General features: G+C 40.3%; 1 protein-coding gene and 1 pseudogene across 24 annotated transcripts in view; one reads left to right on the forward strand and one right to left on the reverse strand.

Annotated features, from left to right (window-relative positions):
• The first annotated feature begins 5,797 nt into the window (after nt 1-5,797).
• LOC125618387 lies at nt 5,798-5,922 on the forward strand (annotated as a pseudogene).
• Nucleotides 5,923-11,559: 5,637 nt separating this feature from the next.
• Nucleotides 11,560-27,020, reverse strand: part of Trip12 (thyroid hormone receptor interactor 12) — a 150,864-nt gene continuing 135,403 nt past the window's right edge. For all 24 annotated transcript variants that reach the window (XM_048808690.1, XM_048808688.1, XM_048808695.1 and 21 more), the window contains 8 exons: nt 22,340-22,454; nt 21,867-22,021; nt 20,716-20,880; nt 17,258-17,422; nt 15,689-15,802; nt 13,867-13,961; nt 13,483-13,586; nt 11,560-12,946 (listed from right to left, as the gene is read on the reverse strand). In XM_048808690.1, coding sequence (XP_048664647.1) covers nt 12,750-12,946; nt 13,483-13,586; nt 13,867-13,961; nt 15,689-15,802; nt 17,258-17,422; nt 20,716-20,880; nt 21,867-22,021; nt 22,340-22,454 — 1,110 coding nt within the window. In that variant the 3' untranslated portion in view covers nt 11,560-12,749. The remainder of the gene's footprint in view (nt 12,947-13,482; nt 13,587-13,866; nt 13,962-15,688; nt 15,803-17,257; nt 17,423-20,715; nt 20,881-21,866; nt 22,022-22,339; nt 22,455-27,020) is intronic.

Consider the following 27,020-nt stretch of genomic DNA (forward strand, 5'->3'; position numbering starts at 1 on the left):
CTTTTAATTTTGCTCCTATCCTCTGTCCTATTCAATCTTCTGAAAGGGATTTAATCCAAGAATCACAATGACAACATCATGTGATTGTGTGTTGGTAAATGACTTTGCAATAGAGACAGAAATTCTCATTTAGAATTTTCCTTCCTGATGAATAGGAAAATGAGGGAAAGGTAAAAAAGGATACTAACAAAAGAAAAATAAATAGCCTCTGAGCATTTGAAAAGATACTCTGCCTTCTATAATGATAACCAAAGACAAAAATGGGGAAGCTTTTGAGAACGAGTCTCAGAAAGAGCACAAGAAAAAACCCACACGCTCCTCTTGGGTTGCAGGACGGCCATCAGTGCGACCTCATTTGGAAGGCAAAGACCCTACAATGTATCCTTTTACTGGCCAGAAACCCGATTCAAACTAATTGAGTAAAACAAGAAACAGAAATTATAGGTTCCTCCAAATGTAAAGTCTCAAAGGAGGCCTCAGGCAGAGGGTTTGTTCTCTATTTCTCAGTCCTACTTTCACCTCTCGGGTTTTATTTCTGGTTAGTGCTTCTCCTATGGTGATAAGATGGCGCTCATGTCTGTAGGTTCATGTCCTACAGGCCAGAGTCCAGGGGAAGTTTCTCTTTCCCAGCAATTCTAACAGGTGGACCAATCTTCAGCTCTGATTGGTCCGTCTTAGGTCACGTGCACACTCCAGACACCAGCTGCATATCCAGCACTTTCATTCTAACACTCTCTACCTGGAGGTGGAAGCAGGATCCACCAGTCCCACGAGACTGCCCCTACTTCAGATGTCACTTGCAGGTATGGCCTCCCCACACTCTGTGGTCAATCACAGGGGTTCCCATGACCCCCTTCTTGGGCTAAGTAATTTTCTAAAAAACCTCACAGAACTGAGGGAAACACTGGACTCACACTTACAGCTCAGGAACAGCCAGAGGGAGGATGCAGAGGGCAAGGCGAGGAAGGGCGGGGGTGGCCGACCTCCCGTGGGCTCCTGCACTAGAGGGGCTGGCACATTGGAGCTCCCCAATCGGCCTGCTAAAGACACCCCAGAGCTTCACCCCCGGTGTGCCTCCCTCCTGGAGGTGGGGCTGGGCGTTCCAACCTCTAATCACTTGGTCTTTCTGGTGACCTGCGTCCTTCTGAAGCCATCTAAGGCCCCACCCTAAGTCACAAAATTAGCACAAACTCAGGTGTGATCAAAAGGCAGCTTTTGTCACAACCCCAAATTAAAATCACATTGAATACCCTAACTGATTATATGTGCACACAGATTAGTAACCAGAATAAAAGTTCCACAAAATAATACTTATCCATACTACAGACAATATACTCTGCTCTTTTCTAGTCAATTTTTTTTTTCAACTGAAGCTATCTCTAGTGATACATTCATGGCATCCCCCGCCCCACCACATCAATAATCTTTTTCTATTTTCTGTTGCTAAAGCAAAATACCTGAGTCTAGGTGATTTTTATAGGACAGAGTTCATTTTGGCTCATGTTTCTGGAGGCTGGGAAGTCCAAGATGCAGTGGCATCAGCATGGCTTCTGGCAGGGCCTGTTGATTTTCCAGCTTATGATGGGAAGCATAAGGGCAAGAGAGACTGAGAGAGAGGCACAAGAGGCGCCTTGCTTTATAACAACCCGCTGTGGCGGTAACTAGGCAGGCCTGTGGAAGTGAGAGGTCCCTCACAGCTGAGAGGCTTTGGTCCTTCATGAACTCATCACCTCTGAAGGCCCCACCCCAAAACCACCTCAATGGAACCGGGTTTCAGCATCAGCTTGAGGGGCCAGCCATAGTCAAACCTCAGCAAACCCTTCTTGGGATAAGACAGAGCAAGTTATTTAAAGTTTTTTTTTTTTTTTTTTTCCCTTTCAAGTAGAACTAGGGCTCAAAGACTGTTGGCCAAGGGGAAGAAAACAGGCAGAACCCTCTATTGCTTTTCTAACTTCCTCCTCCAGGGTTCAAGTTTCAAACACCTTCAGCTCCTGCTGATATTTTTGTGGTAGCCAGGCTCCAGGAATGCCTCAGGTCCCCACTTCTGGAACCCGAGTTATCCTTGTGTAGGCACTTCCTGTGACCTACGGGCATGGGTCTCTGGGACCAACAGAATATACCAGAAGTGAGGGAATAGTCACCTCAGAGACAAGGGGACTGTGACCTCTGTCCTGGGGGTGCACTCTCTCTTAGCCTGTCTCCTTGCTTATTTGGGAAGATAGCTCTTAGGTTGAGACTCAAATAAAAAGAAAAGGCACCGGTCACAGCCTTGAGTCCACTAGGAGTTGAAGCCTCCTGCTGATAGCAGTGTGTTGGGGGGGGGGGGGCTTGAAAGTGGGTCCTCCTGTGGCACATCTGCATTTGTCTTCAGGTCCCTGACCAGCTCTGTACCTGGGCATGTTAGTCATTTAAAGAGTGTCATCTAAACACTAACAGTACAATTTTTTTATATTGCTACAATAAAGTCCTAATTTACCTGAGCTATCTTGTGTCCCTTTATGACAGGCGAGATATGCAGCATCTGACCATTTGGTCCCCTCGAGTGGTGCCTAGAAGTCTTCTGTCATTGTCCCTTTCCAGAATCACAGTCTGAAAGACAAATATCCTCAGTAGCAGGTGAAAATTGTTCCCTTATGTGATAAGGTCAGAATCACCTGGCTGAGCCAGAACTGAGAGAACCATCAGCCAGACCACAGTGTGACCAAGCTGCGTGACCGTGCGTTCCTCACACCCCTGCCCAGCTCCTTCTCTGTTCAAACCCACAGCTCCCCTCAGCACCCCGAAGACAGGGCTGGGGTGCTGGATCTCACTTTGCCTTTCCAGTATGGCCAGCAATTCAAGTTTCCTCTCCTGCTTTTCACCAGTACCTTCTTTGCTATTTGGGGGGCTGTGAGTGGCCCTAGTTTGCTGGGGCCTCCAGAGTCAGGCCTCTAACCTAGGACACCAGTAACTATATGATACGTTGTCATTTTGGGCTGCTAAGCATTACACAGTAATATCTATGACAACTTCCTAGTGAGTGGACCTTGCAGATCATGGTGCTGGGCTGTAACACCCGCCCAGGAGAGAGAAAAAAAAATTGGAGTATTTTATTCCATTTTCTTTTATAAGTAGGGAGAAGATTGATTGGAAGCCTGTGAAACAAGGTAAGAAATTACAGAATGAAAGTTTTAGAGCAGATAGTCCACAAAACACTGCTGTGTTCAGTTCGCTGCGTGATGGCTGAGTCAAAGGCCAGTCTTCACTGATCCCGTCCTTTTCACCTGCCACCAGTGAGTGAGTGAAACAAGAAACTCAGGCTCATCCACCCAGGGGAACCTGGAGTGAAGGCCCTGCTTAGCCCCTGTTCTCTGCTCTGGCACAGTGAAGACGTATGTATCTGGAGGCTTCTCTGTGGCTTCCGAGGGAAGCCAAGAACCGGGCAGTGGAGGAAGCTGACGCTGCCAGCAAATCCTACAGCACCAACAAGACATTGCCTCCTGTCCTGCCAGGGATGCAGTCTGGCCCGTAGGTTCCAAGTGGCTTCTGGGGGGCCCCTCACAATTTCATCTTTATCATTTCTTGTTTATCCTCCCTTGTCAGCAGTGGTCAAATTGTTGTCTCCTTTTGCTATGAGACTAAAATAATTCTTACATTTTCTCCTTCTTTGCTGCCTATGCCAATCATATATATTGTGCTCTGAATTAGCGAGGCCTTGGCTGCTGGAGTACAAAAGTCAAGATTCGAGATACAAAAAACAAAAGATAAAAGCAGCACCTCCTTCTCTCTACAAAGATGCTGTTTGTTCTGCTTTGTTTTGCACTGCAAATCGAAATCATAACACTGATTTCCATGATGAGTATTGGACTCAGGAATCTAGAAGTCAGGAATTCTGTTTTCTCCCCAACCTGGATACCAAGTGTCCATGGAGACAAAGAACTTTTGATAGTGCTGAAGGGCTGGGAAGGAGTGGAGACCAGGCAGCAGGGATGGAGATATTAAGCCTCATTAGGTCCTATCCCTTTGGGTATTGGGGGAGCTCTGATGGCCTCTTTGTGGGATGAGTCTGAATCAGTGTCATCCCTCTCCCTTTCCTGAGTTCCCCATATGACCCTGGATCCTCCACTCCCGAGAACCAAAGACAGGCAAGGAAGTCCACTCCTGGCCTCACGCCTCCCTGAGGACTGCACATGGCAGTGACACAGTGAAGGTCAGGGGAATCCTGGCCACCTCTAGGGCTGCACCAAGGGTGCCAGCATGTTTGCTAGTAAGGGAGTTGACATGCCTGCTGGGCACTGCTGGGCTCAACGGGGCCTTTGAGGTGATGCCTACACTCACCTCACCCTCTGACACAGAGGTTCAGAGAGACCAGGCAATCTGCTCAAGGTCACAGACTGAGGAAGCTCCCATCGCAGCTGGGGTCCCAATGCCCTCTGCTGAAACTTGTGCCTGCTCCTTCCTTCAGCTACCTCTTGTCACTGCTTGTCACTTGCTGAAAATATGTGTGAGCAACACCCAGAGATTTTTGCACAAAAGGGAATCCGGAGAGTCACACAGGGGCGGCCTTTGGGAGGAGGGACCCTCCTGTTCATCTGCTATGTAGGTGGTTTCTTTTTCCATTAAGAATTCCAGTGAATTCTGCAATTATCTTTGAGGAGAAAGGTGAGGGTACATGGGTAGAGAGTTCAGCTGGTATTTCATTCAACACTTAATCTTCAACAACCCTGGGCGGGGGTGAGAACCTCTTCATAGCAGACAGAAGAGGAACTTAGAAAGCTTGACTCCCTCAGCCCCAATCTGAAAGTTACTCAAACTTTTGCTTGTTTAATGTTGCCATGTTGCTTAAACTCAAATGTTGCTCTCATTTCTTTTTGTCATTTAACCTTCAGGCCCACACAGAACCATTGGCAGACGTGGGAGCCTATAAACGGTAGACTTTCTTGGAAGAAAACCTTCCTGGAAGAGAAACAAGGAACCATTGGCAAATAGCATCAGCAGCTTCTGCTTCTCATCTCTAAAACTTTACTATGCTTTTTCAAGTTCCATAGTGGCTCCCTAAGGACATGTCAAGAACCTCAGAATATTTATATGGCAATGGAGCAGGCTTTACCTTTAGGTGAGAGCTAAAGAACTTAGGAAGAGAAGCTTATCCTGATTATCTGGGTGGACTTAAGTCCAATCATACCTGTCCCTGAAAGAAAGAGACTTGCAGAAGGGAAGGGTGACCAGGGAGCAGACCCTGCAAGGATGAGGTCTCTAGCAGAGAACTGCAGAAGCCACCACAGTGGGGAGAGGCAAGACATGGATTCTCTTAGAGACTTCAGAGGGAGTGTGACCTGGCTAAGGCCTAGATTTTGGCCCGTGATACTGATTTGTAGTAATTTGCATTCAGTGCATCATACTGTTCTCTACTCATAATCAATGAGCAGCCCCAGAAGCTAATACATAAATTAAGTTAAAAATCGTATTAGTCTTTGAAATGCTCCCCTGTTCTCATTTCCTGAAGAAATGTGGTTGGTGGGTCTCTCTCCACTTGACTGCTGTGGGGAGGTATGGACAGAAGCAATTCTCTTGACCCATTTCTTCAAACTTTTTGTGTATATAATCTACAGATTTAATGCAACCTTCATCAACATGCCAATGACACTCTTCACAGACCTAGGAAAAACAGTCCTAAAACTCATATGGAAGAATGAGACCCCAGAATACCCAAAGCAACCCAGAGCAAGAAGATGAGGCTGGAGGCACTGCAATACCTGATCTCAAACTATCTACAGAGCTATGGTAACAAAAATGGCAAGGGACTGGCTTAAAAACAGGCCTCCTGATGCTTACCACAGGCTGTGTTCTTCACTGACTATATAGAAAGAAGAGGCAGAGGAAGCCGACCCCATGCACTCCTCAGCCCTGTGCCTGGTCTGCACTGCGAATGGGGAAATGTGGAAAAAAGAAAAAAAAAAAGACATGAAAGTCAAAGAAAAGAAGAAAAAAGGGATTCATACCCAGAATGTATAAAGAACTCAGAAAAACCTCCAACCCCCCAAATAACCCAGTCAATAAGTGAGTAAATGACCTAAACAGTCATTTCTCAAAAGAAGAAATACAACTGGCCAACAAATATACAAAAAAAATGTTCAACATCTTTAATTGTCAGGGAAATGCAAATCAAAGCTACACTGTGATTTCATCTCATTCCTGTTAAAATGGCAATCATCAAAAATACAAATAATAATAAAAGGTGGCAAGGATGCAGGGGAAAAGGTACACTTTATATTGCTAATGGGACTGCAAATTAGTATGACAACTCTGGAAAACAGTATGGAGATTCCTCAAAGGGCTAGGAATGGAACCACCATATAACCCAGCTGTCCCACTCCTTGGTATTTATCCCAAAGACTAAAATCAGCATACTATAGGGATACAGTCACATCGACATTTATAGCAGTGCAATTCACAATAGCCAAATTAGGGAGGGAAACATCCCCCGTGCCTGTCAATAGATGAATGGATAAAGAAAATGTGGTACACATATACAGTGTAAGTTATATACACAATGGAGTTCTACTCAGCCATAAAGGAGAATGAAATTATGGCATTTGTTGGTAAATGGATGGAATCGTGCTAAGTGAAATAAGCCAGATTCCAAGCTAGAGAGAAGAAAAGATTTTTAAAAAGGGATGGGGGTGGATCTTAAGAAAACAGAAGGGAGAACAGGTAGAGAGGAGGAAAGAGACCAAAGAGGAAAGTGGAGAGGACAACAAGGGGAGATAGTGGGAAATGCAATTGAGCAAATTATGCTATAAGCATGTATAAATGTCATAATAACTCCCCCATTATATATAATTATAATAACCGTAATTTTAAACGGTATGTAAAGAGAAAAGAAAGTCGAAAGCTCTGACTTGAATATTTAACATCATCAGAACCACTGAACTTTTCTTCTTAGTGGATTTAGTTAAGAAAAATGGGACAGCTGTGGAAGCTCTCCTTTAAGCTGGAGGTCAGAGGTCAGAGGACACCTTCCTATAGAAGGAAGTGGTAGGGAAGAACTGTGGCTTTCTCTGACTAAAGGTAACTTTTGCATTCCTCTTGCACCTGCTTATCAGTTACTAACTACAATAATTGGTTGCGTGTGACAGTAGAAAGCTCCCAAAGCTGCCACATGTGATCATGCTTTCTCAACCAGGGGAATATAGCGCTTCCATCTGGGATACCTGGAGGTACTAGAGGACATTTAAGATTTTCATGATGACTGGAAGCATAGATGTCAGATGCTTTGCTCAACCCTCCACCTGGAATTGTGCCAACCAAAGTGCCTGTGCCTTGAGAAATACGGAAGACATTTCAAAGCATCAACATCTGAGACTCCAACGACATTAAAGCATGACCCCAGTGATCACTGAAGTGGTTTGACAAATGCAGACAATAAGGCCCAGCAAGATTAGGAGTCACATTCCTGGCTGGAAAGTTGAGCCAGGGCTCTGTCAGGCCTCCAGGCTCTACCAAGGTTATTTTCAGAAAGCCCTTTACACAGCTGTGCGAGTTATCACACCTCCAGGGACTCCTAGATTCCAAGAGTTGTATGATCTGTTTTCTGGATTCTGTTTGTTTTGCTTTTGGGTATTGGGGATCAACCTGGGCCTCATGCATGCCAGGCAATGGGAATAGAAGAGGACTGACTGGATGAGTAAGTTGTAACAAAGGCCCAAAATTCCCTTATTAAGAAAGGAACAGCAGGAGCTGAGAGCATAGAAGATCAAGTGCCTAGCATACTCCAGGCCCTGGAGCAACTGCCATGATGTCCTAGCACTGCAAAGGGGGAAGAAAAGGAAATAACAGACTGAGCCCATTGGGATTTCCTTGTATAACTACCAACTTTACAATCATTTCAGGAAGTAGCAGCTACTCATTAACAGTGAGTAACTCGTCCTTTTTCAAGCTGGACTTGAGTCTTCCGTCCTGACATTCCTCAGTATAATTTTCTTAATAATGTAAATTCCAAACATGATGTCTCCAATGAATATTTTGACATATTTTTTAGCCTCAGAGGATAAAATCTATTACTAAAACCTCAGCTCCCAGTGAGAGTGTACTCATCTAACACATGTGCCTGCCTCAAAGCCACAGAGGGCACTTGAGAGACTTTGAGTGTCAAAGTCTCAAGGCAAATTTTTGAGGACTAAATATGCATTTTGGGGTTCCCCTGCAGATTCTTACATAAGGACAAGGACAGCAATACTCCTAGGAAGCATCAGCTGTGACCTCCCAGCATGTCTCAAATGGGAGGGGAATTGATGTGGCAAACTGAATAACTTGAGGTCTCACATCTGGCTGAGACAAATGCCAGGAACATGTGGCTTCAGTAAGCGCATGTTATGAGAGTTGTAATGCAGTGGCCACACATTCCATTCTCCTTCAAACGCGTGGTGGACTTTCAATGCCTTGGTCTCAAAAGGGAGACTGTGTACCCAACAACTGCCATGATGTAAAACTTCATCCATATAATCCATTAACATGCCGACATCAGTTCAATTACACCAACCAAGTGCAGTTAACCAGTCCCTACAGAAGTGGTAACAGACAGCAAGTTGGTCATGAACTTGCCATCTTTTCCTGTCTCATGGAAGGCATGGAGTTAGCAGCACCTTTCATGTGTGACTTAGTCCTTTCACCAACCATGAGATTCATCAAAGGAAAAATGTTTTTTTTCCTTAGGCAGTTATACCAAGACAATGTGTGTCTGTGTGCATGTGTGTACACACAGTTTTTGTTTTCATTTCTCAATAGCAAAAAGCCTAAACACCTCCACACCAAAAAACAAAACCAGTTATTACTCTTAAAAAACCCATCTCTCTTTCACTTCCTAAATCAATTCTTTCTTCCGTTCCAGCAACAGGTAGAGAACCAGTTGTGAACAGTGACTTCATGTTCTTCCAACCGAGTTGATTGCACATTTTCACATATTTTCCAATCCCAAAGGCACCATTTCACCAGTTCACAGGAGCACCTTCTGCAAGTTCAAACGTCTCTTCACAAGTAACAGGGCCATCTCTCAAAATGTCTTCTGTACTGTTCTCCACTCTCTGCCTCCAAAAAAGAGAAGATTGCTACATTACTTAGCAAAATAACCTTCCCCCAAACCAGCCATAAACACCACTCCTCCAAAGAACCCTCTAGTTGTGCATAATAAAACTGACCATGTAGGATAATGCTGTTTATTAAAAAATATAGTCAGGGAGAAGGAAGTCAGTGCATTTATGCAATTTTACATACACATTTGTAGTTTGAGGTTCCATTATTCCAACAGTTCATATAAATCACTGTTTCAGATAAAAGAAAAAAAAAAAAAAAACCACTTTACACAGATCAGCAATTGGTAATAGGTTTGGTAATGAGTAGGCTTGTAGTAAAAATAAAACCACCTCTTCCATTATTAAAGAATGCCTCCTTTATGCGGAATAAGTCTTCGAGAGTTATGAACTTTTTAAGTATCGTTAACTTCAATTTCTTGGAAAATGGCCAATTCTTTTTTCTTTCCATGTAAGTGCTATTCTAGATTTTTTTTTTTTTTGAGGTAATAAAGAATTTTCAGAGATTTGTCACTAGGTTCTCCTTAAGGTACTGTGTGTGCCAACTACTGCAGTGTCAAACCCAACTCATACAAAACCATTTCTCAGAGAATTATACAGAATATGACATTTCCAAACAATGTTCTCATTACAACAGAGGAAACAAAATGCCCCCCCCCCAATAAAGCCTAAAATTGGTAAATTAAAGGGTGATAATTTCTGCTAATGGGGAATGAATGGCCTCCAGAATCACCCAAAAGGGATTTGGCTTGTGACTGAGCACAGTATTTTACCACATTTTTTCTTGGATTAGCAATGGCATTTCCCACTTCCTGAGCTCATACTAACAGGAATTGAGGGGGACAGCCTCAACCCATGATGAACTAGAGGGAAACCTCAAACTCATAATTTGTACGGGATAACCCTTCTTGTGGAAAATCAAGTTGGATGCAATTCCTGGAAGCAGAAGCTGGTGCTCTGTCCCCTAGCTTTTGGGCCTTTCTGCAAGATGCCTTAGGGAAGTCACTCCAGAACAGGAAAAGAGTGTCCCGATCAGCACACCACTCCTTTCCATGGGGTATCCAACTCAAGAGTTAACAGGCAAACCCAGAAAAGAGAAACTTTTAGCATACTACTTCCTCATAGAAGAAATTTCTGATTACAAACATGGAGAACCAGAGGCCAAGCATTTGAGGAGGAATCTGCAATCCTAATACGAGTGGTGTGGCTAAGACATCTGGAATGCACCTGTGCCTGCTCCCCATCAGACACCAGAACTTAGTTTACTTGTGGGCGGATAGGGATAGGTGGTGATATTTAACCACCTAAGTGCAACAGGTAACATGTTCTTACAAAGCAGATCAGATGAGCAACTACATGACAATACTGATTTTGTGACGGCTATAAACAACATCTGGTTGACTTTATTTCAGCAAGAATTAAAGGAAAAATCACTACCCAAGTGTCTAAGTGTTTAAAGCATACTAGAATTGGTGCTTATTGAGAGGACTGTTGAGCAAATTAACTCCATTTGCTGGAGAAACAGCAAATGAAGTACACGCTTTTTCCTTTTGAGGCATTAAGACCTCTGCCAAGAGACAGCGCTTTAAATTGGGAAGAGTTTTCCTGACCCAAATTAATCAAACGTCCTATGCGTGAAAGAAGAAATAAGACTGAAAACTTAAACAGGTAACTACTGACACTCAAACACTCCGACTCCAGAGTCGAAGTCAAAAGCACTTATGTCCTCCTTAGATGCTGGAATCAATGAGGCCAAATCTACCAGGACTACACCATGGGTAAAATGCAAAATCTAGATGTTTTAATATGAAACATTACTTTGTCTACATACACGTCTTTTAAAAATGAGAAAAATCTGTATTGTTTGTGAAAAGATATCGGAACTGATAACAAAGGCAGTCATTAATTTCACCCAACTAAGCTGCTCGGCTCCTATGTCAGTGGTGAAACTGCAGAAACCCAACTCCAATTTCAGGACAAAGCTATGCATTCATCAGCCTCTTCAAGGACAGGAGCCTCCCCAGCCCCCAATTCTTCTGTCCCCTTCTCCCCATTTAGTGGGATTACTGTCCAAGTTAACTCTCAGGAGAGGATTTTTCATACAAGGCTATGTAAGTGTAAAAGAATGAAATACCCTAAATGAGACACTAAGTTTCTTCTTGGGTGGTGGGATGGGGAAAGGAGCTTCTGTGTAAATTAAGACTTTGGAAGATTGGTAAACTTGATTTCTCAAAGTTCAGTTAAAAAAATGGCTTCTCTATCATTTTCAAAGAGATGAAGTATGGAAAATTCTAATTTATGTAACAGACTTAATTTTTAACCTTAGAAGGAAGGAATCTTCTGTTTTCTTTCCACACTTTATGATCTTTAAGTTACTATTATAAATTGTTTACTAGTAAAATCAACCATGACCCAAATCATGGAGACGTGATTTACTTGCATTGGTATACATACATCTGTACAGTTGAACACTATGCATACAGCACAGAACTATAAACAAAAAGGTGAAGCAAACTTTATTTATTTTCAGGTAAAAACATTAACCTGATGGATTATTGCAGATTTGAGAAGTCAGCACATCAAACAAATGGACAGCATCGCTTACAGGTGTGTTTATCTGTGTGGAGGCAAAGGCTGAACTGTTTGTCCCAAGTTAGCACTGGGAGAAGGGGAAGAAGAGTGAAAGAAAGAAGACTGAGAAAAGAAATTAAAATAAGAACAAGGGATAAAATATTTTTACTCTAAGAGGGAATGAAAACTGCTTGTTTAAAACTTTACATTAATTTAAAATGCTCTGGTCATAGAATAAATACTGGCCAGCCCAAGCTGTAGAATTTTTGGCCAACACAAAAGAAATGAATGAACCTTCCTCTTCTCCATCCCAGAGGCTGTTGCTGCTAGAATTGCCATGTAAACAGTCCTAGTGTGTTGACTGGTAAAAAGCCAGAAATACCCTACAACTCTATTAAAACTAAGCTATAAGAAAAGTCTACCTAGTTACAAAGGCTGAATTATAGACAATATTATTTCAAAGTAATGAATTTTAAATTATATTTTAATTTGAGAGAACACGGGACAACAAAAGCTCACAGCTCAGGAAACGTAACTGTGAGTGTTGTATTAAAAACAACAACAACAAAACCCTGTGTGAAATGCACAGAGAATAATGTGTTGGAGAGGAAATTATAGGGAATTAAGAGGCACAGAGAGCTGGTCTACTCAACTATAGTTGTCAAATACATGTGAACTTTAATTTCTGCACTTAATGTAAAAGATTTGTCTCTGGAAGAAACAAAACTGCAGACTTAGCTAGATGGATACACACAGCCCAGAATTAAACTGCACAGCGACATTTATTGTTCCAGCCTGGAAAAACATCCCTTTTTTAAATTTCACACAGCAAAGCAAGTTAAAAACTTCACTCATCAAATAAATGATAATTTAAACAAGAACTTGCTAAAGAAACCTCATCACAACAACGCTTTAGGGCCTGATCACTTTTAAGTCCATGGGGCCATTAATGAATATCAACCAAGCGTCTCTTTATAATCTGCAAGCCGTTTTTCCTACAACAAGAAGGCGTAACATGTTTCCTTGACTCAGGTGATACAGTTAGAAAAGAAATCATGATTTTTTTTTTTTCTTTTGCTGTAACAGGCAGACACTGACTTCTTGTTGTGATCAGGAGAGATGGAATGATTGCTGCCCTTCTCTTGCTGCTATCAACAGTTTGTCACGCATTATCTCAATGCTTGAATAGTCCGGCAACTTAAGATAGTTCACACAAGTCATTACAGAGGGTAAGAAGTCATCTGGGTTTTCTGTTGATTCAAATGTTTTCCGGACAATTGTCAAAGGTGGGTTCAGACTCCGGAATCCTGAGTAAGAGAAAGAGCAGACAGACCAAGGAATTTGGTGAGTTGTTTTTCTCTCCCCCACCCCCCAATGCTATTACTCTCAGAAAACATTACACTGCTGTGCTGTATGGTATTACTACACGAATAAGGCATTCTTTCTTGCCTGCCAACTACTTTCAATACGTATTTAGAACCTGCTTTATTTATGTATCACTTTAAAATCGTTGCCTAACAGTTTCATTTTCTGAGTTTTTAAAACAGAGTACTAATACAACTTAATTATTTTAACAATCCACTATTCTCATCTAAGTCAACTAAAATTTATGATGTACAACTTCCATAGAATTTTACTGAAGTAGCATTACATGTAATTTCAAGATAATCTCTATGAATATTTCTGCTAGTGGTATCTTAATGTACTTCTAGAAACAAACTGAAAACTTACAACATTATGATATTGGAATAGTTAAGAATCTTCTATGCTGGTACTGAAGTTCACACACATGTACACCCACAGGTAGAGTAATAGCTAAGTATCAACATCATATCATACCCACCTCCAACAGGCAATCGTGGGCTTCCAGTCACGAACTGGAGAAACAACCTCTGCTGCTCATTATCAAAACTACTGAGAATCTCAAACAAGAACTTCACAGCCCGACTACAAAAAGAAATATACCAAAATTATTTCTTCATGATAAAATACAGTTTTAAAATTTACCCAATCTGCAACCCCAGATAATTTCAATATGGTTGCATGTGTATTCTCATTACAATTCACTATGAAATCAAATTTGTTAGTTTGGCTGTTTTAGCTGAAATCTACAAGGAATGACGGTAGCTGTAAACTTTTGTATATACACACACACACACACACACACACACACACCCCTTCCAAATTTGTGGCTATCAGATGAAAAGCTGGCAGACCCAGTGCTCACCTGTCATGTGTATAACCGTGGTCAGGCCTGCAGCACTCCATCAAGGTCTTTGCATCCCAAGTGTCTGCTTTACTGCCACATAGGAGCTGATCCAGCTTTGAGTTTAAGTAAGGATAGAGAATGATTAAAGAAGAAATCTGTAAACCTGAGTGAAAATAAAAGTCTATACATTGAGTAGGAGCATCATGTTCAGTACTGAAACCTTCTGCTTTAGGACCTCTTCATAGGCTGTGCTCTTCTATCACATTCAGATATTTCCTTTCCTCTTCGATTGCACATTAATAGGTATCCTGTGCATCTGCAGGGACTAGATTCTAGAGAAGGGTTTGATACCCTGAATTCTACTTTTCCTATCCTGTATCATTACTTTAGAGGATGCAAATTGATAATCTGCTTCCAACCAGGGGGATTTTTTTTTCCAGTAAATTCTGGTTTTCAGAAATACAGTTAACAGAACAGAGTAACAGAAGTCAAGAGATCCAAAACTGAGCTAGAGAAAAGTAGACCAGAAAGCTAAAGTGGGACACAGCAAACAGGCAGGGTTTTATATTTTATAAAGAGGCACATCTTTGCCACATGGATGTTTGTTTGGGGACCGAAAATAAAAATAGGAAGTATTTTTGTGTCCTTATGAAATAGAACACTAATTTCAAACTAAGACATTTTTCCTCTGGTTAACTGCCCATTTGTGGAAGACTGCAAGTTTGAGAAAATTCAGTTCAAGGAAAATGGAGTTTAATACATATTATATGTCACTCACTGTCAAGTATATTATGTATCTGTTCAATTTTCATTATCCTATAAATTGTAGTTCATTCCAATTCTATAAGACAGGGATTATCCCAATTTTACAGATGAAACAGTCATATCAGATACAATAACTTGGATAAGGTTATGCAGCTAAATGATGCATAAGAACCAGGCCTCAATTCCAGAAACCATACTTGCTGCTTTCAATTCCAGGTGACACACAGTCCCTTTAAGTGCCAAGAACATGCCATACTTAAATAAGCAGCAAATCAAAGAGGACATAAAAATAATTGAGACTAAAATACTAAGTCACTCCAAGATTTCCAGAGTCAGACAGTAAATAAATGTGCACTCTAAAACTCTTAAATAAACAAGCAAACAACAAGGTTTCTAAACTGTTAAACCTAATACAATTAGGCCTTTCTATGACATCTCACTACCAATTAAGTAGTTTTTGAGAGTCTTATTGTACTTCAAGGATTAACTGGAGTGGGGGCAGGGGAGGGAGGAAGGGAGAAGGTGGGAGATAGAGACAGACAGACACACACACACAGTATGTGTGTGTGTGTGGCTAGAGGTCTAAGGGTGTGGGTGGGGAGTGTTTTGGGGATTGAACCCAGGGCCTCATGCATGCTAGGCAAGCACTCTACTACTGAGCCACATCCCAGCACAAGGATTAATTTAGATAATGAAACAATGTTTCATCTAGTCCAGAAATTTAAAAGGTAAAATCTCCCCAGTGTCACTTCATTGTGAGAATGTCCCTGCAGCCTAACCTGCAGAATATGCCTCATACACCCCAAGTCCCATTCTCTACCAAGAGCATCAAGAGTGACTACTGACAGAGACATTATGCCTACCCTATTGCATCAGGACCCACTCCCCTCTCCTAGAGGGGACACCTATTTAATATTTCTGTCTTTCCCCAAATTCTAGACCCTGCTCCCAAACCCCATTTTTTTTCCTTTTTTGAATAACAGGGTCTTTGATTAGATAGCATATAAACATTCTACTAAGATAATTATAGGTACAGAACAAGAAATGGACATTTCTTTAGACATAAGCTACTCACTTCCTCTGGGTAGAAGTACTGAAGATGACTGAGTGGGAAAACTGATTCAAATCCATCTCTGAACGAATCAAATTGTCTAGAAACGCCTTCATTTAGTGCCCAGAATATTACCAGCTGCAAACAGAAAAGTATTTTAAAAACAAAATTTTATATCTTTCTACTATTTAATGTGGCAATATAAAGTAAACTGCCTTTCTGGATCATTTTTAAAAAACAAACAACAACAACAAAACCATGCTGTTCAGTCTTGAAATTACCTCTCAGAAAACTGCATGAGGAAAAGTTCAGGTCAACTTCAGGCTTTGAAAATGGGGTGTGTGTTGGCGGGGGTCGGGGTGGGACAATGCATTTACATGTAGTGTGTTTTAAAAATTCATTTATGTAAAACCCTACAGTATACTTACATAACCTTACCAGATAAGGAAGTTAGTAAGAATTTTCTATCAAGAATTAAAGACAACACTTCAAGATTCAAAATTAGCAACTATTAAGGATTTTCAAAGTGGGATGCTTAGTTTTAAATGTAGTTAAGTTATGGAGACCCAACCTTTCTGCAGTGTATGCTTCCTCTCAGAAATAGGCAGAACCTGGGCATGCAGGTATATAAAAATTAAGGGTAAGAAAAAGCAAATCTAGCTATCAACAGCCCTGGCTAATCCACTGGCTACAGAAAGAGAACATATTCAGATAGAAATGAAAACATTAGTGTTTTGCTGATAGAAAAATACAAGCATTATTACACATTATTTATTTGCTAATAATTTCTTTCATAGTTAGTACAAGAAATAGTCCTACTACCTGTTAAAATTAGTTAAGAGATTATAAACTTGACGGGTAATGGGAGCTTGGATATTATTTAATCTATGTTTTCTCTTTGAACTTGATGAATAAGCTAGATGTCCATAGCCAAGATGGTATATAAAAGTGAGGCCTAGGTGTATGTAGATATTCTGGCTTGAAACAAGTGCTATTTCCACCCAGTGTCAGGATAAAATCAAAACAAATTCTTCTAACACTGGTAATATAAAACTTAACTTTGATATAAAATTACTTTTCCTCAATTTAGCAAATAATAGTCAAGGCCCACAAGTTAATAATCTGACAGTCTTACCAAACAGAGAAGTGTGTGTGTATGTGTGCACACGTACATACACATGTATGTTTTGGAGGCATTTTTGTCAATCTAGTTGCTTTGAAGGAAAGGCAGAAACACAGTAATGAGAACACAAGTGACAGCTCCTTATTATGGACTTTTTTTCTTCAAGGGAATGTGGTATACCTGCATTATATCCAAGCTTGAGGATAGGTAATTTAGGTTATAAAAGGCATAAAGAGATATCTGGTATGTTCTCTAAACAGCAAACAGAAGCTAAGACCTGAAAAAGTGGCCTTCATGAATGGTCTGGGAACAGGGAAGGTCTTGCTTAAGCGACAGTCCATGTAGGCAGAAGCCAAATGAACTGGCTTCACTGAATGAGGTCCCTTCTCTTCCCCCTTCATGGGAGTACAAGAGGCAAAGTCCTAATCCCCACAGCTGGCCTGTTCCCCAAAAGACACATGATTACGCACTCTTAGATACTCCTCTAAATTGTGGATAGTGACTGGTATATCCTTCCCTCCTTTCTTCAGTTCGATGTTGGGAAACCCTGGTAGTGTGAAATCCAATCCTAGATCTTCAACTGAGCAGCCATTCATAGTAAGGGTTTCTAATGCATATTGTAGACTCTCTTTGGTCTTCAGGGTAGGAAGAAAAAAAAAAAGGGTGTCAAACACAAGAGTTCACTGTTAAAATATAATCCAATACAGATGATGAGTTTTTTTTCTCCATCTCTTAAACCTATTTACTCATTTATTTTTGGACATACTCTACACATGACCAAGTCACTGTAATCTGAGATCACAAAAAAGTTTGTTAAGCACCATAGAATCCAACTATTTTTGGATTAGGAAACAAAATTGCTGGAGGATCCTCTACATAGAGATACTGTTGCTTGCTTTAAGCATATACAAATCAAATTTCACAGAGTCTGTTACATTTTTGAGTAATGGTTGATCTGAAGAGTGAACCAAAAAAACCCAGATAAACTTTTTGTAAATTCTAAGCTAATCTTGATAAACCAAATAGATAGCACATAATGAGTAATACAGTTGGGAAATTGTAAATAGAGAATGTACTATTTAATAATGGTAATTAACTTTGCGCACGCGCACACACACACACACACACACAGCAAAGCTCAACTCTAAAGAACACCTTGAAGATGCTTCCTTCAACTACTTTTGGCCTCCAAGCATAACCAATTTGTATTCATACAGTAATGCTGTGATGAAGAAAGAGGCTTCCAAGAAAATCCTAAGAAAAGTTGAATCATACTCTGAAAATAAAAACAGACTATTACTCACTTTTTTAAAAGGTCTCTATATAAAATACTGTTAATTAGATCAAGAATCAAAGACCAATGTGCAAGAATGCACATTCTGTCTGAAAATAAAAGACATTCTATAGAGAAGTAAAAGGCAAATGGCTTTCCAGAGTAGAAGTGCCTCTGTGCATAAGTGATTATGGTGCAGAAAATCACTTATTCAAACTGCAAAAGGCTAGGAAGTTCTGACTATTATATTACTTTTTTAAAGAGGAAACTTGGGGTGGGAATATAGCTTAGTGGTAGAATACTTCCTTGGCATGCACAAGGCCACAGGTTCAAATTCCAGTCCCCAGTAAAGGAAGTGAGGAAGTGGAAGAAGAGAAAGAAAGGAAGGAAAGGAAAATTGTTTAGGAAAGTTATTAGGATGCCAGATAATTGAGAAGGAATTGAAAACGGAAGTAGCAGGTTACTTAAGATTAAGAGGAAATGTAGTTGTTGAGGGTTATGTGCACTTTTACTTTCCCACCAAAACAACAAGACCCATGTTAAGCTTTTATCCATTACTTGAGGACTCCCAAACAGAGGCTTTCTCATTCTCATCTTTTTTTCAGCAAAACAATTTTTTAAAAAATTAAAGGAGGTATTAGTTTATAGTCACCCACTAGAAAGTCAAGACTGTCCCCACACCTCCAGTCACTATTATTCCAATCTAAGTCTCTTCCCTCATATCTATTTATTATGTAGACATGCAATACAAACAAAGTGCATAGGATAGGAATCCATAATATACAAATATATCCAGGATGTTTACAAGAAATTTACTGTTATCTAGACCTCATATATTAAATTGAAAGCTAAGTTTTAGCACATTTTCCGTGTAACTTTTGAGAATTTAACTACCAGGGAGAATCTGAGCCAAAACAATTTGCCTCATCTATATACTTTGGGCAGGGATGGGGGTACCGGGGATTGACTTAGGGGCACTTGACCACTGAGCCACATCCTCAGCCCTCTTTTGTATTTAGAGACAGGGTCTCACTGAGTTGCTTAGTGCCTCACTTTTGTTGACGCTGGCTTTGAACTCATGAGTCTCCTGCTTCAACCTCCCAAGCTGCTGGGATTACAGGCATGCGCCACCATGCCCAGCCTCATCTGTATACAGCCTCATCTGTATACATTATAAAATAACAGGATAGGATATTTCAGAATGTGGCCGTTTCTCACGCTCTGGCTGAAAGTTGGTTAATACAATAAGTCAATTTCTGGAGTACAGAATTTGTACTATGCAATTTTATACTTTTAAACTGACAACCATCAGGAATAATAAAGGGTAAAAGAACAAATATCAAAAGTAAACCACTGTGAAGAGAACTGTGGTAGCACATGGCCTATGACAAGGATATCTAACAGCCTGGGCTTAAGTTCCAGCTTTAACCTATCTGCCTTCCATTTTCCACCTGTAAAGTGAGACACCAACAATACCTAATTCTCACAGGGTTGTTGTGAGGATTCAAGAAATTCATACATGTAAGGCACCTGGAACATGCCACAGTTTTACCTCTTCCCTCCTCCTCCTTTTTTAGAGAGGAAGGCAGGGGCATTATTTACCTATGACCCTATCCTAAACAACACTGCAGTTCTTTAAAACTTGCTAAATTGGTCAATGTAAACCTAAACTGTTCTAAAAATTCTAACACATCAGATCTTGTATGGGGAAAAAAAAAATGGGCTTGCATTCTTTAAATGCTAGTTTCTCTTAATAAACCATTTTTCTAAGAAAACATCACTTAATAATCACTTGGGCTAGGGTTCGATCCTCAGCACCACATAAAGGTAAATAAATAAAATAAAGGTATTGTGTCTAATTACAACTAAAAAATATTTTAAAAAAATAATTACCAATTTGGGAAACAAAAATGAAGCTCCTTACCAATCATCTCCCTGATTAAAAAAAAATAAAAAGCACTCTAAAACCCCAACCCTCTTCTGTATGCTCCTTTCTAACTCATGAAGACAACTGACACTCCCCCTTGATTCAGAAACACAATTGTTACTCTCCAGTATCTACACTTTTTATGAAGAGAGCTTATTTAACAAAACACTGGTCTATGTTACCTGCCCAGATAGAAGCTATCTGGGACTGTGACACTTTTAAAACAAGACAACCTTATTTTCTTCTAATACCAGATACAGAACTGCTATTAATTTCAGATTGCACCAAATGACTTTTTAAATTTGTTAATATGTACATCAAAAAATATAGTAATGATATGAAACTTCAGATTATCCATGATATATAACAGAGAAACCTCAACCTGTGCTCCCAAGAAAAGTGGACATTTACCAGGACCTTCGAAGAGACCTTTCTGAAATCTCTAGATATTCAGTCTATATAGTCAATAAACAAGGTTTTTATTTATCATTTGTTTGGAAGGATATTTTATTTGGAAATCAAGTTGTATGCTAATTACTTGCTGCTGTTATAGATTATTTGGCCTACTGTAAAATAGTACATTTCAGTTAGTATAAAAATATTATTAAACAATCTCTATTATAAAGTTCAACATAAAACAACAACTGGTTCAATTACAAACCACTTATCAAAGACTGATCTTCCTAAAATAAAGAATTGATCCTCTTAACCACCTCTACTAAGCCTACCTGGGATTTATCCTGTTCCAGTCTTTTCTTCTGTCTGACAATGTCTTCTAGGTGATATACCGATCTGGCTACAACAGGGTCTATGTCAAACAAATCGTGTGATGTTAATGAAGTTTCTTGCCGTAGCATCCACTTATAAAAGGGTAAGCCGAGGGGAAGGTCCACCTGAAACAGAACATGCAAAACACTTAAACTGTCATAATGAGCTTCTGGAATTACCTCAAATCTCTTAGAGGTCATTTTAAAGGTCAAATAATGCCCAAGAAAGAAAATAATGTAGGAACTGTTTTCTCCCATTACGTGAAATTGAATACTTCAATTCAGTGCCCTAATCATTTGCAAAGGAATTCAGAATGATGAAGACTTCAGTAAACACTAGCACTAAAAAGGAAATCTTCCAATGGTGGACATATATTCTCTATAATACGTTTTACATGATGGCCTGTGAAATACCAAAAGGTATTTAGAGGAATTTTACTCTATTTTGAGTCAAGTAAACTCAATTCCACTGTAGTTTGTATTACCAAATATTATGAAACAAGGGGTTTAAGTGAAGAACTCATTATATTTAACCAGAAAAACAATGGAACTTCTAAAATAACTGATAAATTGTCCATACTCATAAATGTAAGCTTGTGAATTTGACATCAGATGAAAACGTCTTACATATACTGATAAAGTATCTCAGAAATTGTGAGAAGAGGAAATGAAGAAAAGTCCAGAAATATTCAAACCTCCATGAATACTGATTGAGTTATTTTCACAAGAGCACATTAATGAAAATTTAACAAGGTTCAGCTATATGTTCATGCTTAAAATTAAAAATGCAATGTCAAACAATTTTTTAAATATAATTAATGTTATTAGTAATGTTGCCTGATTGTCTGAACCCTTGACTACTCAAGAAGTGGTTCACAGTGGAACTGGACATCCCCTAGATGCTGCTCTGAAACTGTCTTGGGCAGTCAGACAGTTCACTACTGTCCTACTGAATCAGAACTCACATTTTTAATAAAATCCCCACGCATCCATATGCACCTTAGAGTTTGAGAAGCAGTGCCGAAAATATAGCATTGAGTGCAGGGGACTAAGGTACTTTAACATAACACTGTACACCAAAATTGTAGAAAAACAAATAATCCTAAACTTACCAATCTGAAATCCATGATAGCCTTAGCCATTAATTTTCCTAAGAAGCGAAACTTCATCTTAACCTTTGCGATATGAGCTGGCTTAGCTGTCCTACCAAAGGGAAGCGCAAACAGGCCCTGGAGGTTTTGAATATACTTGGTCCCTTCTTGGCTTCCTGTAAAACGAGCAATTCACCAACTTCAGATGATATTTCCAAAACCAAACCAAATCAAACCAAACCAAAAACCTGGTAACTAAGAACACTTAAGAAATTCAGGGTTCTCAAAACTGGAGAGCAGATTACTGAGTAAGAGCAGATTAATGAATAAGTCCTCTAGAGCTGAAGGACCTTCCCTGTTTGGTTAATGAGAAAAATATAAATGCTAAAAGAAAGCAAGGGCAGAGAACATGGTTCAATAGAAATTAAAGATATTTCATAAACTGTAATTCCATTACCTGAATAACATACTCGCTGACTCACAGATTAAATTACCTTTTGGATTGCTAAGAGTTACTTCTTCACCTCTCCAGAGACCCAAGTCAGCTCTCTGTAGTTCCTGAGATACAAGTGCATAAAACTCCAGTGTAGGCCCAAGACCAGTACCAACCTACAAAAATGAAAGTAAAATGATTTCAGGATTTTACCTTTTAGGTTTTGGTTTTGTTTTGTTTTGGTACTAGGAGTTGAACCCAGGGGCACTTCACCAGGAAGCTACATCCCCAGCCCTTTTTATTTTGAGGCAGGATCTCACTAAGTTGCTGAGGCTGGCACTGAACGTAAAATCCTCCTGCCTTGATCTCCTGTAGTCACTGGGATTACAGGAGTATGTTACCATGCCTGGCCAACTGATTTCAAATTTTAGAAATTAAGGTTCTTTATTTCCCTCCCACCAGCCAATTTCTTGGCAACGTGGACACTAATGACAAACTGTTTACCAGGATGCATTAGAGATTTTCCAAATGTCCTAATTGGACATTTCTTCAGTCCTGATAATCTGGAACATGAACTAGCAATCCTTCACACATTTCCTATTCCCATGGCCCCAATATTTTAGCCATACAGCTTTAAGTCTATATACTGATAAAAGTACTGATGGTAATGCCACAGCTGTATGTCTTGCTTTCAGGGAACAACACTGCATTGTCTGGGTATAAATGTCTTTCCCATTTTTCTCTTTGGTGAACTGTTATTCCAAATCTAACTCAAATATCACCTTCTCAGGAGGAGCTTCCTTGTCTGCTGCCAAATGGTATGTCCCCTTCATCTCAGGGGTTATATTTCAGCACTTATTCAAATACTTTACCAAAACTTAATTACATATTTACATATTTCACATGAAAATATATTTCAGTCACTTCGCATCTCCTATAGGTAGCCATTTAATAGAGGTTTACGGAAATACAAATAAGGAAGGTCTGGATCCCTAGCACCCACAGGGCCAACAGCCTTGACAGGACACTTTTAAGTGCTTTTTAAGCCCCCACAGTATATTCAGGTTCCTAAGAGTTTTATCATCATTCACAATGGAGGGGAGGCCACATCATACAAGATTTTAATCTGGTTTAGTGCCTGGGTAGTGGCATTTAAAAAATAAGCTCCAAAAGTATCCATGCAGCCTTGAATGAAGCCATTATTCCACAAGATGCATGAAATGAACATCCCTAGGGCAGTGTTCACAGCCTCATCACTTCTTCATGTTCTAGCAAGATCCTACCAACTCAGATCATAAAGAAAAGACTGCAGCTAATGACAAGTTCACATCACAATTTATAGCCTAACTGAAATCTGTCAAGAAGGCTATATTTCACTTATAGTTTACGTGTAAACAAAAGGCACTATTTAAAAAAAAATAAACATGACTTTTATGAGACAATGGAGAGATGTGAACACTGGCTGGATATGTGATAATGTTAAGGAATTTTTATTATTTTTTAGATATGATAATGAATGGTAGTTTTATTTTTAAAAGCCTCTGTCTGCTAGAGATACAAACTGAAATATAAATTTACAGGTGGAACCACAGAGTGTCTGGACTTTGCTTTACTTTAACATGGAAGAGGAAGACATGGGTGGGAATGAGGATGGGGTGGGCTGGCCAAGGTGGATTAGAGGTAGATAGGGATTCATTAGACTCATATGTATGCTCAAAATTCTCCATAATATAAAATAAAGTCAAATCAGATCAGCTGCTTCCCTCCGCACCTTAGGCTGGCCAATACAGTACAGCCAAATGCCAGCCCACATGGCCAGGACCCCTCCTCCTCCAGGCTTCTCTCTCTGCTTCTCAAAAGCTCTCAGCTTCACCACTGTTCCTGTGACTGGAACTCTCTGGGCACCTCACCCTGTAGCTTCCCAAGTATCAGTGTGGACAACACAAAGGGCACTATTTACCTTATTACATTTACCCTTTTTTGGGCGGGTGAGGGGGACACCAGGGATTGAACCCAAGGGCACCCAACCACCGAGCAACATCCTCAGCCCTTTATTTTTTTACTTTGAGACAGGGTCTAGCTAAGTTGCTTAGAGCCTCACTAAGCCTAGCTCTGAACCTGCAATCCTCCTGCCTCAGTCTCCCAAGCCACTGGGATTATGGGTGTGTGCTACCATGCCTGGCTATATTTACTTTAAAAAAATGAAATAAAACAGATTAAAAGATTAAATGCAGTCACCAGAGTTAACTGATTTTCAAAACGGTGATCAGGTGGAACACGAAGATGACTTGATTAACCACCACCCCTCTGTTAGGATTCCACATTGGTAAATGGCATCACTAGTCATCCCACAAGGCAAGCTCCAATGGAAACCTTGCAGCCATTCTTGGCTCTCTTCTTCCTTGCTCCCCACAGTCCACACACTAAGCTCTGCTCTCAATAGTTTAAAATAATTGGCAACCTGACCCAACTGCCTTTTCTCTTATCTTGTCTACTGCTGGAGCCTTCTAAATGACTTCTGTAATGGCATTCCCAACCCAACACCCTATTCTCACAGGGCAAGACAGAACATTAGCAAACAGAAGCAACAGAAGCCCACGGCACTCCTTCACATCCTGATGCTTTCCTACCTTACCTGAAGCAAAATTCTCACTGTGCTCTGACATCCTATGATTTCTCTCCTGCTTCCTCCCAACATCTCTGACCACTGGCCTTCACTATTCTACCTTGACTCTACCCTTGCTCATGATGTTCTAATCACCCCCATTCTCCAACAGGCCAGGAATACTGCCTCACTATTGTGTGCCTCCGCCACCCCACCGTAGCCACTCTTCTCTCATATGGCACTCAAAAGTCACCTTATACTACCTTAACATCACTTGACCACACAGCCATACATGAATGTATGTCAGCCTTCCCAAAACAAAAGAAATACTCTATAACAATAGCAGCCTTGTATACTTCATTCTCCACTAAATCCAAGGCACTAGAGGAAAGAGGAGAGGGAAAGGAAGAAAAAGCAAAAAACCCTGCAGTAATACTTGGCATCCACCAGATGGGGTGCTTAAAAACTAGTTAATTCTTTCTCTTTTGGTATAAAATTATCCCATGTTAAGAAGTAGTCACTGATTCAATTAGTCTCTTTCATCCAAATACTAAAACAGGCTTAACTTAAAACATTAAATCCCACGGGTGTAACTGAAGGTGCTTCCTTCATGAGTCTCCAGGGGAAGAAGGCCTAGGTGATAACTGCACGGGCAACACATGGCCCACCTGGGGCTACCCAGCACCCTGTAGATCACACAGACCTTTCTAGACAAAAATTTCTACCCAGTCTCTCTGTGAAAAAGGTAGCTACTTTGGTTTTGATTCATTTCTGTTTTTAAAGGAAGGAAACTCAGTAAGGCTCTAGAAACAAACATATAAAAGCTGACAACTTGCCTTCAAACCCAAGTCTTTTCCCCTCAAAAATAATTCCCGTACAACAGGCAATGTTCTACCTGATTTACATCTTCTAGATCATTAATCATTCTAACAATATGACAAGGTGGATGCTTGTATTATACCCATGGTTGAGATGAGGACAATGCTGAGTTTATGGAACTTGCCTAAATACACAGTAAGTAGAGACACCAGGCTTCAATGTATGCCCCCAACCTTTCACCATCCCAAGGAGACCAAGTGCTTTGTAGACTTAAGTCCTAGGATCTGGGTGGCTTTTGAAGCCCAGAGATTGATTGATTCTTCCCTGGCTTACTTATCATTCCAATTAAAGATTCAAGTGATGTTGATGTGATATTTCAGATTAGAATTCTTCTGGAGTTAGTCATAAAATCTTCCTAAGTAATTTCTACAGCTGATTATGATTCACAGCTTCACAGCCCTATGCATCTTTAAAGCCAGTGCTTAAAGGATAGGGGGACCACCTCCTCCCCCAGTGAAGCCAGGTCCTGCAATAGGTAAGACCCATCAAGGAAGATCATAGAACCTTGATTTCTGCACCAGCATTTCAATCCTGGTCTTAGAACAGTCAGTGTGAGGCCATTCTGAGCTTGTTTATGTTTCATGTAAGATGCAATTTGAACAGAACCATGAAGGATGGAAAAGATATTCCTGGCGAGAGAAAAGTATGTTGGAATAAAAAAATAGAAAGCATGTTTAAACAAAGCAAGCACACCAAGTTGGTTAGAGCAAAGGTTTTGTAGCATTTAAGTAAGAAACAAGAATATGTAAACATATAAGAACTATATCCTCTGAGCAAAAGCCAAGATGGGGAGGGATGGAAAACAAATGACACTTCCAGAGCAGAACTCACCAATTACCACCTCTCCCCATCTATGATTCAGCCCCACCTACTGCTGGAAGCCAGTGCCCCCCCCCCCCGCATCACTCCACTAAGGTCTAACTGAACAGCTTACTTTCCCACAAGCCTTTCCCCACATCCCCAAGACAGGACCCCTAGAGTATGAAAGCCTTATCACTTGGCACCCATACCACTCACTTGCCACACACCCTTTTGTGCTTTTGTCTTGTGCCTCCCCAGCTATTCTGTAATCTTTTGAGTGTGAAAATTCTGTAACATCCTGGATCACTAGCATGCTATATACTTCTCAGTGAACAACAACTTAAGTTTTAATTTTGGTGATTGAATGTTCAAGTTTTAATGAGGAGGAAAAAATGATGGGAAAGTCATGATTTAAACTACCTGGATATCTACAGACAATACTGTGGGTTAACTGTTA

This window comes from Marmota marmota, unplaced genomic scaffold (assembly GCF_001458135.2).
Source record: "Marmota marmota marmota unplaced genomic scaffold, marMar, whole genome shotgun sequence".
Lineage (NCBI taxonomy): Eukaryota > Metazoa > Chordata > Mammalia > Rodentia > Sciuridae > Marmota > Marmota marmota.